The sequence below is a fragment of the Schistocerca americana genome, chromosome 4 (genome assembly GCF_021461395.2).
Source record: "Schistocerca americana isolate TAMUIC-IGC-003095 chromosome 4, iqSchAmer2.1, whole genome shotgun sequence".
Lineage (NCBI taxonomy): Eukaryota > Metazoa > Arthropoda > Insecta > Orthoptera > Acrididae > Schistocerca > Schistocerca americana.
Window position 1 is genome coordinate 563,525,433 of NC_060122.1, and position 14,324 is coordinate 563,539,756.

At 36.9% G+C, this 14,324-nt stretch overlaps 1 protein-coding gene across 1 annotated transcript in view; it reads left to right on the plus strand.

Annotated features, from left to right (window-relative positions):
• The first annotated feature begins 4,923 nt into the window (after positions 1-4,923).
• The window catches only part of LOC124612398 (DDB1- and CUL4-associated factor 5), a 131,711-nt gene continuing 122,310 nt past the window's right edge, over positions 4,924-14,324 (plus strand). The window contains exons 1-2 of the mRNA XM_047140579.1: positions 4,924-5,297; positions 5,390-5,570. Of these exons, the coding sequence (XP_046996535.1) occupies positions 5,102-5,297; positions 5,390-5,570 (377 nt within the window). The 5' untranslated portion in view covers positions 4,924-5,101. The remainder of the gene's footprint in view (positions 5,298-5,389; positions 5,571-14,324) is intronic.

The following is a 14,324-nucleotide window of genomic DNA, read 5'->3' on the forward strand; positions in this document are numbered from 1 at the left end:
TGCAACCATACTCTTTCATACAATATTATTTATGTCTAATTTTGTTGTATGTTGTTAGCCAAATGGTAAATAATTACTTGTATATTTACTTTGCTATATACTAGCATCCGCATCTTCTATTTCATTTATTACTTTTCATTTGAGCACCAAGTTATTCTTGTCTCTGTTCACATGTGTATGTCTCTATTGCTGAGACTCATCTCATTTACCCTGTCAACACTTGTTGTTGTTGAGTAAAGCCTATTTTATAGGAAAATTAGGGAAACAAGCTAGTATTTCTGCACTGTTGAAGGTACTGATTTTACTTATATATATATATATATATATATATATATATATATATATATATATATATATATATATATATATATATATATTGCTCAACCATATAACTGTCATGATGTAAGTGTCACTTATGAACCAATTACCAATGTATAATGTTCAACCAAATAATTGTTATGATGTACCAATTATTTATGATTCATTTATTGTGTATTCACACCCAAGTGCTGAACATGTACTTGTGTATAAGGTCCAATCAAATAGTTGTCGGTGCTGTTTCAATTATTTATAAAACACGACCAATCTTTTGATTTGTGCAAGTAGGCATAAAAATTAACAGCAGTGAGAAGTAACACACCACTTCATGCGAAGCGAAAGTATAAACGAAATTAGCTAATGGCTCAGCTGTTGTACACTCAACAACATGCGCTTACATCAGTAGCAGGAGAGGAGACACTGACCTGTGTGCATGCGCGAAAGACTGGCAGAAGGTGCAACCAAAATAGGAATGCAACATGCATCTAACCTAAGCACAAAGTAAGCGGAAATACTACGCAAATACATCTACTATCTGAGGACTAAGGAACCTATTGATATATGCACACAGAGATTTAATTAAATACTAACCTGTGTACAATATATTTTCAACCAAAAGGAAGCATTATGAAAAACTATAAAAGACGTGTAGCTAAGGACTAACAACAAAATACCGTGAGAAATGTCAAATAATGTTCTTTGTAGAGTAAATGATCATTATGGGTAACAGAATAAACGAATGTCTATGAATTTACACAAAGTATGGAAATATCTGTGAACGTATACAATGACCAAATATGTCAGTGGCCACTGAGCTACTTAATGCAATTAGTTTTAAGTTTTTTCTCTCAGCGACCAGTGCAGCATCACGGCGCAGAAGAAGAGAATTATGTTGAGAATAGCAGGTACCAAATGAAGAAATGGGCCGCACATTGAGTAAACAATTTAGTTATAAGGATATTTATACAAAGGTCATAAGGCAAATGAAAAATGAAATATGCATCAACACATTGTGTCTCCGTGACAATTATCAGTACCTATTTGCTGCCGAGTATGCATAGACATTTAAACTTGAGATTTTACAAAAACTATTTTATTTTTATCATGTCACATGAAAGCTTGAATAATGACATTTCAAGGTATTTGAGAAATAAAGTCTATGATGATTAAAACATCATGTTTCACACTCAGCTACACGTGAATTGAAGTAAAAAGCAAGAACACATGAAGAAACAACATGATACTACACGGGTGATTAGTCGGTATACTTTATTTTAACGAAACAAAAGTTTCTTGGCAACTAGTCCATCATTGTACGAGCAACATTTCCTCGCAAATCCTTGAACCAGTAGATGCGTATTTCCCTTCTTCCCTCCCAAACAAGGAGGCGGCGTAAATTGTAATTAGGCCAGCAATGTGCAATGTTTTAGACCTATTTCCAACGATTTTCTCCATCTTCTACCTAAGGAAAAATGAACTCTCATAAGTGATAAAAGCCTATCTGTAAAATGAAACATAAATGTATCGTATGCTTGTATTATGTCATAATAATGTGATATGTAATTAATTTGCACATGTGATGTGAAGGAAGAGATGTTGAAACAAACAAACAAACCGAAGTAACAGATCCCAATCAATGAAAATTTTATGATGTTTTAAAACTTAAGAAATTTATGTTCATAATATAAGCGATGGATGACATTTCAGCCACAGCTACAAGTTGTAATGTTATGTATATTGCTGTAAGTCAATACTTGCACTAATTTTCATTGGAAACTAAACTCTGTATGAAGAAATGAACTTTAAAGACAAGCAATTTACACAGTGTTTTGGACGGCTATGTGTGTCTTTCAATAAGTGGACGGTCAAGTGTGGTGACATGAAAATGCATGAACAACCAAATAACTTCTGAGTATCGTGGCTCACAACACTTGACACTTTGACAAGTGAAACAAGTGAACTATAGTTGTTTGAGCCGGTACTTACCTCATCAATGGACGCTGTTGGTCAGGGTTCTCTACTCTGAAAATGCGAATATGACGGGTCATAATGATCCCGTGGCAGTCAAAATGGAGATCTTCTGCCACAGCATCGGATTCTGAACAATAAGCACACACCCACTGCACCCAGAATGAAGATAAACGCCACAGAAATTCTTCGATATGTGACACTCAGGTGAAAGTGCGATACTTAATGTGAAATCAACAATAAGAAAGCGAATTCAAGCACGTGCGACGGTAGCTTCTAGCATATTGACCATTATCGTTTAGCTCTTAGCCACCAAATCAGCCAGTGCGCCAGCGTGAAACACGGCAGCGAGAATGAAGCAAACTGAATATTATTGTTAGTGCACTAAATTCAAATATGTAATGGACTGCCATATGATGTATATAACCTTTTAATTTCTTGAATAATTCTAACCTAATTAGGATAAGTTGACATCCATTCTATTAAATAAAAAAGGAAGCCAATAATAAAAGGCATCGACCCCTATCGGCAAATGTAAAAAAATAAAAAATTACACTGTACGTATCCGTACCATGTCAGCATACATCGTGGGGGCAGTTGTGTAAGTACATGATGAAAGACCCCCAGGATGCTGTAAAGTTAAGATTTATTAAAAAAAAAAAAAAAGAAAGAAAAATGAAACACCAAGCGGCCAAAGAGTTGGTAAACGCGTTAACTATGAATGTGTGGTAAGGTGCATACAAATGAAAGAAAAAACATTCAATTTTTGTACAGTTTTTTTTTGTTTTTACTCTCTTGTATGTAGAAGGACGATGAAGATGTGCGATTTTAGATATGAAGTATTGTGACCTCTATGTATCATATGTGTGCGTGAATAATATTATGTTGAACAACAGTATCAAGTATTTTTTTAATTATTGCATTGAAGATAACAACATATAAGGAGATTTTTCTTGATTACGACAAGCGCCGGTTTTCTCGGAGTCCACCACCTGCAGCTACAATTAAAATGTAAGTGAAGTCCGATGACCAAAAGATACAAATAAGAACAGAACATTTTTTAATAACGTAATCGTATCATATCCTACAAAAATGTGTCTTCATACACATAGTCAATAATATTTAGTAATATTTAATAATTTATTTATTCCTTTTTTTGTTACATGTTACTTGTGTGAAGATGCAGACACAGTGAGGCAAAGTACATAAATACCCTCTGTGTCTACTTTCCTTTCTGTATTCCTCGACGCTACTTTTTCCGTAATTACTCCTTGCTTCTTATTCATTAATGTAACTAGTCCTACAACAGTATGCATGTTGTAATTAATACATGGGTGGAATAAATCTGTATTTGAGCAGACTACCGCTGGTGAAATCTTTACGTTCCTGTTGCGCATGTGATTGCCGTTTCTTGCAGTTGCCGCAGCTGCTGTAGTAGAATCTTGCTGTTTAGTTTGACGTTCTTCCTTTAGAGGAGCGGAGTTGCTGGAAGTCATATTGCGAGTAGCTTGTACTAGACACTTGTAGAAGATAATCGTGAAGTTCGGGGTTTCCATTGTGGGAAATTTATGATTCCTTCTTCAATAAAAGGATGTACGCTGGATGTGAATGCACTGTACATTTTATTTTCACAATTAATACACATTAACTGAACACATGTATAAACTACGAGTTAAACGTAGAACGGATATTAAACTATCAAAGAACAATGGTACAAAGATAATATAGACTTTTGTAAACTTTAATACTCATACTGTTTCGTCTTGTACGGTTCTTATTGTCTGACATAGCCACGAATCAAAATCAAGTACTAACCACAAAAGTAAGTTTGAGTGTCACAGGAATAGTATATTGTAGAAACATTCTGAAAGTGTCCATATTTGTTAATACACCTAGAACACTTGCTGGTAAACGACTATATAAACTTCGTTGCAAATTCGATCAGTAAAATGCTTCGGCTTCTTGACAAAAATCCAAGTAAACAAAAATACACATTCGAATTAGGTTTTGTTCTAATCATATAGTCGGCAGACAAAAATTTCACTCAATGACTTGCTTCATGCTTGCTGAAGGATGAGCTGGAAGTGAACTAGAATAGGATCAACATTTATGTAGTTTACCATTTATGCAGTACTATCTATTAGTTTTGACTCCTTATTTTTATTCGCCATTGAAAGAAATATGTGGCCTTAAGCCAGTAATGATTTGGAAGAAGTGTGGAAGTTACCAGAATGAGATTTTGGCTTGTATTAAAATCGTTACCCCATAAATTAACACATTGTATATTGATAACTGGAGATTGGTTAAAATCTCATATTGATAGGGCAACAAGATTTTCTTTAGACAGCTACTGCTGCAAAGAAGCCTTTAGAGATCATTTATGTCCGAGTCTATTGCGAGTAATTTGTAATTTAGTATCTCTCAGGTCAAAATCGGATGCGGTGATTTAGCTAATTTATCACGTTCAATAAGTAGAACACTTCCCAAATTAAGGGGAGCGATTCTGTATCGGAAGATATCTCATACAAACGTTTGCGAACTGAATTCTACAGGAACTTCGCGGTTTAATAATTCGCGCCCGTACAATCCGTATCTTTGCCTGAAGTGTCAACAAAGATGATAGCATAGAGTTCACAAACTGACAGCTGTTCTGTGCAGAAGGGTGGTTAGCTTTTCTTTCAATGTATGGGGTAGGGGTGCATGTGGAATGCCATAAGAACTTTCACAAGCAAGTGCTAGTTCAACTGACGTAATGCAATTGAGAAAATCGCCTTTATAGGATTTATTTCTGTGGCAGGATCTACGTTTAACTACTATGGCCAGACCATCGCCTTCATGTCCATTACGTTATGTTTTGAACAGGCAGTACGACGAACGGATAAATGTAAAAAGGCGGCTATTAAGAGAGCGTCTCAATAAAGCCAGTAACCTTTACAGGAAAGATCTACTTGCCCATTACGGCTGTGTGAATGCCATAGAGTTTTCCAACAGTGGAAAGTTTTTAGTGTCCGGTGAGAAAAAAAAAAAAAAATGGATGTATTGTTTGAATACCCTTCTGTGCATAATTTTGGAACATAAGAATAAAATATAATTTACGTTACAGGAGGAGATGATCGACGAGTTTTAATTTGGAATGTTGAACATGCTCTCCACAACATCGGAACCCCATCTGTAATGCGCGCTAATCATATAAGTAACATATTTTGCCTGGCATTTGACAGCACAACCAGCAGAGTATTTTCTGCTGGCAATGATGATCAAGTCATAGTCCATGATGCTACAACGTAAGTCTAAAATGAGCATTTTACAGACGCCTACATGAAACAGTTTTTTTCTCCCAAGTCTTTCCTGTTGTTTTACTTATAAAATGATTAACAGCGTAAGAATAAAAGACCATTGTATTTTATTGTTGCTGCCTAAGGTATTATGAAATTAGAGTGCTGTACAGCAATGAAGACAGAACTGAAAAAAGTTGGAAAGTATCCATGTATTCAGTTGTCCTAAATGTTGTAAAACAACCTGTCCTTGTTGTTGATACTAATTCTGATTTGTAAACGAGGTCTGTTAAGTGGGTTATTTGCCATTACAGTGATAAAAATTTGCATTATGTCAAGGACCATGAGCTGTCTAACTTTATAGTAAATGTAAAGGATGACGCAAAATAGAAATGACTTATTTAACATATGCTGTGATTGCTCATACCTTTGACGTATGCCAGTGTAAGAGAACTCTGTACCCAGAGACTGTAAATAAGTTTAAAAATTCACAATTTTTCTGCATTTTTGTGGAGCCTCAATAGTAAAATAAGTTTATTACCTTATGCTCATTTTGCTGTAGAGTATTGCTAGATGAGATTTATGGAAAGATTTTTGTGTGTGTTTTACGTGAAATAGCTTCTTTTGTGGGTCATAAGTTCCATCCCAGTTAGTAATCATCAGTCCATATTTGTGACTGTGAAATGAGTGCCGAGTGTAAATATTGTGGTATGGAATGCTGTACATCCTGTGGATGAGATTTGATTTGATCAGAGAGCTCCTACTGGCATCATTACTACGTTGGTGGATGGTAAGCAATCACATTATCTAGCTTCACTGAAAGAAATACTTGGCCCAACAGAGTGTATTGTGATTGGAAATTTTTCTGAGAATTACTCATTTATTGTACAAGGTGCAGCACAAGAATTTCACTGGCAGCAATCCCAGGCCACAGTGCATCCTTTTGTAGTTTTTGTACCAAAATCATGGTCAGCATCATAAATTGTAAAGAAAATGTGCATAAAGTCACTATCCCATTTGCTCAATAGCTGCAGTACATTAATATCAGAAAACCATTATTCCCCATATAAAAGATGCAATGCTACACTTAGGAAAAATTCACTACATTTCAGAGGGAGCATCATCTCAATATAAAAACTGGAAAAATTTTAAAAATCTGACATTGCATTCTGAGGACTTCAGAATTTATGCTGAGTGGCATTTCTTTGCCACCAACCACGGGAAGAGTGCCTGTGGTGGAGTTGGGGGGACAGTCCAAAGTCTGGCTGCCAGGAGGAGGTTTGAAGAACTCCATCACCCAATCATCACTATGGAAAGGATGTTAAGATGTATTGAACTACATACTCCGTGAGATATGATATGGATTATCTCTCACACAAAGCAGAGGCACAACCGTCTTCAGCACAATACCAAGTAGTATCGTTGCAGGATATCAGGCTGTCTTCTTACATTATTTGTGTGTATGATTCTAATTGGTACCTTGCCTTTGTTATGGACTGTTCTGAAAAGAACCAAGATCTTTCGGTGAAGTATTTGCATCCACCTGGACCAGCTAAAGCTTACTTTTTAACCAAATACGTCAGCTGGGTGAAACTAGGGGACATTCTAAAACCAAATATTGTGCCAAACATTATAACAGGCAGACAGTAAGTGCTGGGCAGGGCAACTGAAATTGAAATACTCCAGTTTAACAACTTTCAGCAGTCCAAGTGAGGAATGGCACTGATCTTCGACGCATGTGCTTCCTATGTAACTTTGTATTTAGATAATGATTGATGTGTTCAGAGTGTGAAACATATCATTTCTACTAATTCAGGTTGAATATGTTGCGGAATAATGGGTCTCTGGTGTCAAATTCTGTGGCACTTACAATACTGTCCTTATCAACACGTACACACTGTTAAAGAGTACAATAAAAAAGTTATGCATTGGATTAACACAAAGATATTTTGGAGGGTAATTAGACTTAGATTCAAGCTACATAGTGAAGCAATGTGCAGCATGCTGTGACCTTGTATGTGTTGCATTTGGGGAGGTCCCACATAGTGATTTTCGACAATTTTGGAGTTTTTCAAAATCCAAAAAGTCAGTGTGTGCATGCAAGCAACACAGCCAAATTTGTGTTATGAATTCAGCTGTATCACCTCTCTATACACACCAAATATTGTTTCAGTACTATCATTCACACATGAGATAAAAAATATTGGAAACTTGCAAAAATGGGATAACTTGTGTAGCTGTTTGGTTGTGTATTACTTCCAGACCATGAACCATTGCAACACATCCCTTCTTTTTCCTAAAAGGGAGAGGTGTTACCGTTCAAATGAGAACCACCTTTTGGCGGTACAGGAGCTAGGTGATCACACAGGGTGGCACGTTTTTTTTTTAAAAATGGCCAAAATTGTATCTTTGGGAGTGCCTAGCTCATATTTCAGTACCTGAGATATGCACTTAATTTAGTGCAGATGTTAACTGTACCAAATTTCATTGAAATCTATAACCATGATGCAACCCACTTTGGCTAAAATTGGATGATTTTCAATGGAATGACCCAAACTAAAATATTCTGGGGGATATTTAGGGAAACATGCTACCACCTCGTAATTGTTGATAGGCAATAATTGGTGATAACCAACTTGTAAAAGATACCACAGTTACCTGATCTGAACCATATGAAAGTCTTCCTGTGTGCAACTTATTGTTGACAGTGATATTCCAAGTTTGTTTTGTGGTAACATTATGCCTCCTGATTCCGTGCATCACAGCCATCCACATCTTCACTGTCACTCAGTCATTTACCGTTCTAATATAGAGTAGAGTCCAAAAAATTCAGATCTAGTGAATGATGCAAGTCAATGGAACAGTCTTTGAAGTCGGTCATCATACAGTGCATAGATGACTTCGATGTTTTCTACACTGTGATCAAAAGTATCCGGACATCCCCCAAAACATATGTTTTTCATATTAGGTGCATTGTGCTGCCACCTACTGCCAGGTACTCCATGTCAGTGACCTCAGTAGTCATTAGACTTTGAGAGAGAGCAGAATGGGGTGTTCCGCGGAACTCGCAGACTTCGAGCGTGGTCAGGTGATTGTTTGTCACTTGTGTCATACTTCTGTATGTGAGATTTCTGTGCTCCTAAACATCTCTAGGTCCACTGATTCCAGTGTGACTACGAGTTTCCGATGTGATAGCGAAGTTGAAACGTTAAGGGGCACGTACAGCACAAAAGTGTACAGGCCAGCCTCATCTGTTGACTGACAGAGACCACCGACAGTTGAAGAGGGTCATAATGTGTAATAGGCACACATTTGTCCATACCATCACACAGGAATTCCAAACTGCATCAGGATCTACTGCAAGTATTATGACAGTTAGATGGAAGGTGAGAAAAATTGTATTTCATAGTCGAGCGGATGCTCATAAGCCACCCATCACGCTGGTAAATGCCAAACAATGCCTTGCTTGGTGTAAAGAGCATAAACATTAGATGACTAAACAGTGGAAAAACATTGTGTGGAGTAACGAATCATGGTACACAATGTGGCGATCCAATGGCAGGGTGTGGGTATGGCGATTTCCTGGTGAACATCATCTGCCAGTGTGAGTAGTCCCGACAGTAAAATTTGGAAGTGGTGGTGTGGTCCTGTTTTTCATGGAGGGGGCTTGCACCCATTTTTGCTTTGCATGGCACTATCACAGCATAGGCCTACATTGATGTTTTAAGCACCTTCTTGTTCCCACTGTTGAAGAGCAATTCGGGGATGGCGATTGCATCTTTCAACACGATCAAGCACATGTTCATAATGCTCAGCCTGTGGCGGAGAGGCTACATGACAGTAACATCCCTGAAATGGACTGGCCTGCACAGAGTCCTGACCTGAATCCTATAGAACGTCTTTGGGATGTTTTGGAATGGCGACTTCGTGCCAGGCCTCACCGACCAACATCGATACCTCTCCTCAGTGCAGCTCTCTGTGAAGAATGGACTGCCATCCCCCAAGAAATTTTGCAGCACCTGATTGAACATTTGCCTACAAGAGTGGAAGCTGTCATCAAGGCTAAGGGTGGGCCAACAATGTATTGAATTACAGCATTGCTGACGAAGAGCTCCATGAACTTGTAAGTCATTTTCAGCCAGGTGTCCGGATACTTTTGATCACATAGTGTACATCTACATATATACTCTGCAGATTACCATGAGGTGCATGGCATAGGGTACATCCCATTGTACCAGTTTTCCTGTTCCATTCACGTGTGGAGTGTGGGAAGAATGATCATTTGAATGCCTCTCTGCATGCGGTAATTATTCTAATCATAAAACTGTCTGGGCTAATAGCAAATAATTTAAGGGGGGGGGGGGGGGAGGGGCACAGTCACAATTGCTAAAGTACCAGTGGTTACAGGTGACAGATCAACTTTTTTTTTTTTTTTTAGGGTAGGGAGGGCAGGAACAAAGGATGTTCAGAGAGAGTCTGAAAATGACACTCACATTGATCAAACAGTACACAATTCTTGCAGACAGCCTCTGATTGGAACTAGACACTCAAAAATGGGCAGGAAAATTAGGTTCATCCAGCTGTAATTCAGCCAGTGCACATTATCAATTATCATTATTGCATCAGAATATCTGAGGACTAAGGTTTAAGCTTAATGAGTAGCTTATTTGTGTTGAAGAATTAAGAGTTGAGCAAACCAGTTGATATAATCTGCCCCTCTGAACGTCATGTGACCACTGGTATAGATACGTTAAATGTTACAGGATTCAAGTTAGCTTCTTACTTCTGTAGAGAAAATATGGAGAAAGGAGGACTTGTCACATTTGTCAGAAACTATTTTGATTTCAAGAATATTGATATTAATAAATTTTGTTTAGAGCAGCAGTTAGAAGCTTGTGCAACAGAAGTAGTATTTCGTAATAAGACCTTTATAATAGTAGGTATATACTGATCACCTTCAGGAAAGTTTAACCTCTTCATAAAAAAATCTGGAAGCTGTGCTGTCCCATCTCATGGTAAGAAACAAGGAAATAGTGGCTGATGGTGATTTTAATGTTGATTTATTGAAAAGCTGTGTCAGTGAACAATTATTGCAGCCAGTAACACTATCATTCAATGTAGTTCCTACTGTGAACTTTGCTACTAGGATATGTAAATGCTCTGAGATTGCTATTGATAATATCTTTGTAGACAAATCTAGGGGAAAATAGACATATCACAAAACCAATAAAAAATGGACTATCTGCTCATGATACGCAGCATCTTATGTTAAATGTTGAAACTTGCCAGGATAAAAAATCTATTAAATGTGAGTACAGGAGGGTAATAAATAAGTAAAAACTTTAGAAATTCAGGAAATTTCTCAGTCATGAATTTGATTGATGTTTACAATACTTCTGACTGAGATGCAAAATACAAAGCACTCATTAATAAAGTTACCTCCACTTTTGAAAATTGTTTTTTCCTAAAGGTAACTCAAGCCATACAATAGTCAAAAAATAAACTGTGGATTACACAAGGAATAAAGATACAATGTGGGACAAAAAAGAGACTATATCTACTATCTAGGAACAGCTCTGATGTTAGAATTGTAATGCATTACAAAGAATACAGGAAAATATTGAAGCAAGTAATCCAGAAATCGAAGCAGCTTTATTATGAGAAAAGGATAATTACACCAGGCAACAAAATAAAAATTGTATGGGATATAGTGAAGACAGAGAGGTGGGGCCAAAAAGGAAGAGGAACAGATAGCTCTAAAAATAAATGAGACTTTGATAACAAGTACATGTAATGTTGCGAAGCTCTTAGACAAGTACTTAATTTCTGTTACTGACAGCTTGGGGTTGTCTGGTTCGGTGAACAGTGCAATGTAGTATCTGAGTCCAATCTTTAAAAACAACTTCAGTAATGTGGCAGTGACATTCATGCCTCCCATAAAATGTTTAAAATCTAAGTATTCCTGTGGGTATGATAACATATCAATGAAGTTAAGCAAAGAGTGCTCATGCGAGTTGAGTTCTGTCTTAAGTTATCTGTGTAATCAATCTCTTTTCAGCAGAACATTTCCAGACTGGCTAAAATATGCTGATGTTAAGCCTCTTTACAAGAAGGGGGATAAAGAGATACCATCAAACTATTGACCAATTTCACTTTTGCTGACTTTCTGAAAACTATTTGAAAAGGTTGTGTTCAAGCATCTCCTTAAGCATGTGACTTTAGATTAGATTAGATTTACTTTCATTCCAATTGATCCGTAGTGAGGAGGTCCTCCAGGATGTGGAACATGTCAGAAAAACAACAATACATGACAAATATTTAAACTAAAACAAATAATATATTGTCCAAGTCACAGATTGGATTTCTGAAGGGTTCCGATATAGAGAAAGCTATTTACACTTACAGTGACAATGTACTTAGTTCATTAGATAATAAATTAGAGGCTACTGGCATTTTCTGTGATCTGTCAAAAGCTTTCTCTTAAGTAAATTGGAATATTGTGGTGTCACTGGCAATGCTGTGAAATGGTTTGAGTCTTATCTAACAGGAAGCAAAGTGTGTCATTGCGCAATATCTGTGCAGTAAGCAGTCAGTCTTTGTCTGACTGGGAATTAATTACATGTGGTGTTTCTCTGGGTTCCATCTTGGGTCCATTGCTTTTTCTTGTGTGCATTAATGACCTCTCATCTCTTACATTGCCAGATGCTAAGTTTGTTTTGTTTGCAGATGATACAAACATTGCAATAAGTAACAAGTCAATGACAAATTTAGAAATAGCTTCTAATCTAATTTTAACTGACTTTAATAAGTGGTGTAAAGCTAACTAACTCCCTCTTACCAAACTTTGAGAAGACCCGCTATATGCAGTTCAGAACCTGTAAAAGATTTCCTTCCAGCATGTGTATAACATATGAAGACATGGAGATTGAAGAGGTTGACAGTGTTAAATTTCTGGGAATACAACTCACTAATAAATTCAGTTGGGAAGGGCATACCACAGAATTGCTTAAGCACCTAAACAAGTCTGTATTTGCAACAAGAATGATGCCAGATGTAGGAAATATAGATATAAAAAACTTGCATATTTTGCTTACTTTCATTCTGTAATGTCATAGGAGATCATATTTTGGGGCAACTCATCAAACCAAGCAAAAGTTTTTAGGTGCAAAAGCGTGTGATAAGAATCATTTGTGGTGTAAATTCAAGAACATCATGTAGAAACCTGTTCAAGGAACTTTGTAGTCTAACCAATGTTTCTCAGTAGATTAATGAAACTTGTTGCAAGTAATACACCTGTTTCCAACCAATAGCTCAATACATAGTATCAATACTAGGAATAAGAACAATCTACATAAAAACCTAAAATCACTAACCTTGGTCGAAAAAGATGTCCAATATTCAGGAACACACATTTTCAATAAATTGCCAGCAACCGTTAAAAACTTGGTTTCAGATGAAGCACGGTTTAAACGGAGTTTGAAAGACTTTTTGATAGGCAACTCCTTGTACTCTATAGATGAATATCTTAACAGAGACTGTAAGCCAGCTTAAGTAAACATGTCAGATTTCAGTTTTGACGGCACTTGGTCACAACAGTCAAGATTAGGTATTTTGTGTATGATAAATTTATTAATAGTGCATAACCATGTTTCATGCTGACAGTGTGTTAGTTATGTAAATATTAGCTGTTCTAGTTTACCACATTTTATTCGCCTATTTCGACATTCTCCTGACGAATGATCAGGGTACGCCTATTTCGACATTCTCCTGACGAATGATCAGGGTAGTACGTATTATATTCAAATGTTTTATGTTATGCTTTCTGACATGTTCCAAGCCTATGAGAATCATCTAATTTTTTAGGTCTATGGAATGAAAACTGAATCAGATCTAATCTATTCCCATAACCCCTTTGTATATGGTATGTAGGAGGTTTTAATGTATTACTCATTTAAAGCTGGTCCTTGAAACTTTGTTAATAGTCTTGCAGTTCAGTTTCTTCAGTATCTCTGTGACTCTCTCCCATGGATTAAACATACCTGTGACCATTCGTGTTGCCCTTCTCTGTATACATTCAATACCCCCTGTTATTCCTATCTGGTATGGGTCCCACACACTTGAGCAATACTCTGGAACCGGCCGCACGAGTGATTTGTAAGCAATGTTCTTGTAAACTGATTACACTTCCCAATATTTTACCAATAAACCAAAGTCTGCCGTCTGCTTTACCCACGACTGAACCTATGTGGTCATTCCGTTTCATATCTCTTCAAAGTGTCACTCTCAGGTATTTGTTTGGGTTAGCCAATTCCAACATTGACTCACTGACATTATAGTAATAGGATACTATGTTTTTTTCATTTTATGAAGTGCAAAATTTTACATTCTGAACATTTAAACCAAGTTGCCAATCTTTGCACCACTTTGAAATCTTATCAAGACTTGACTGTATATTTGTGCAACTTCGTTCATATAGTACTTCATTATAGATAATTTTATCGTCTGAAAAAAAGCCTGATTTCACTGTTAATATTGTCTGCAAGGTCATTACTACACGGCATGAACAGCAACGGGCCCCAACATACTTCCTTGGGGCACACCTGAAGTTAGTTCTATATGTAAATTTGAATATTTTAAATGGAAGTTGTGGTGACAGATTAAAGTGTAGGATAGCCCGAGGCCTAGGCCGGATTGTTAGTTGATAATTTGGTTTTTGGTTGTTGTTGTGGACTGATCAGTAGCATAGCACAAGGGTTGTGATTG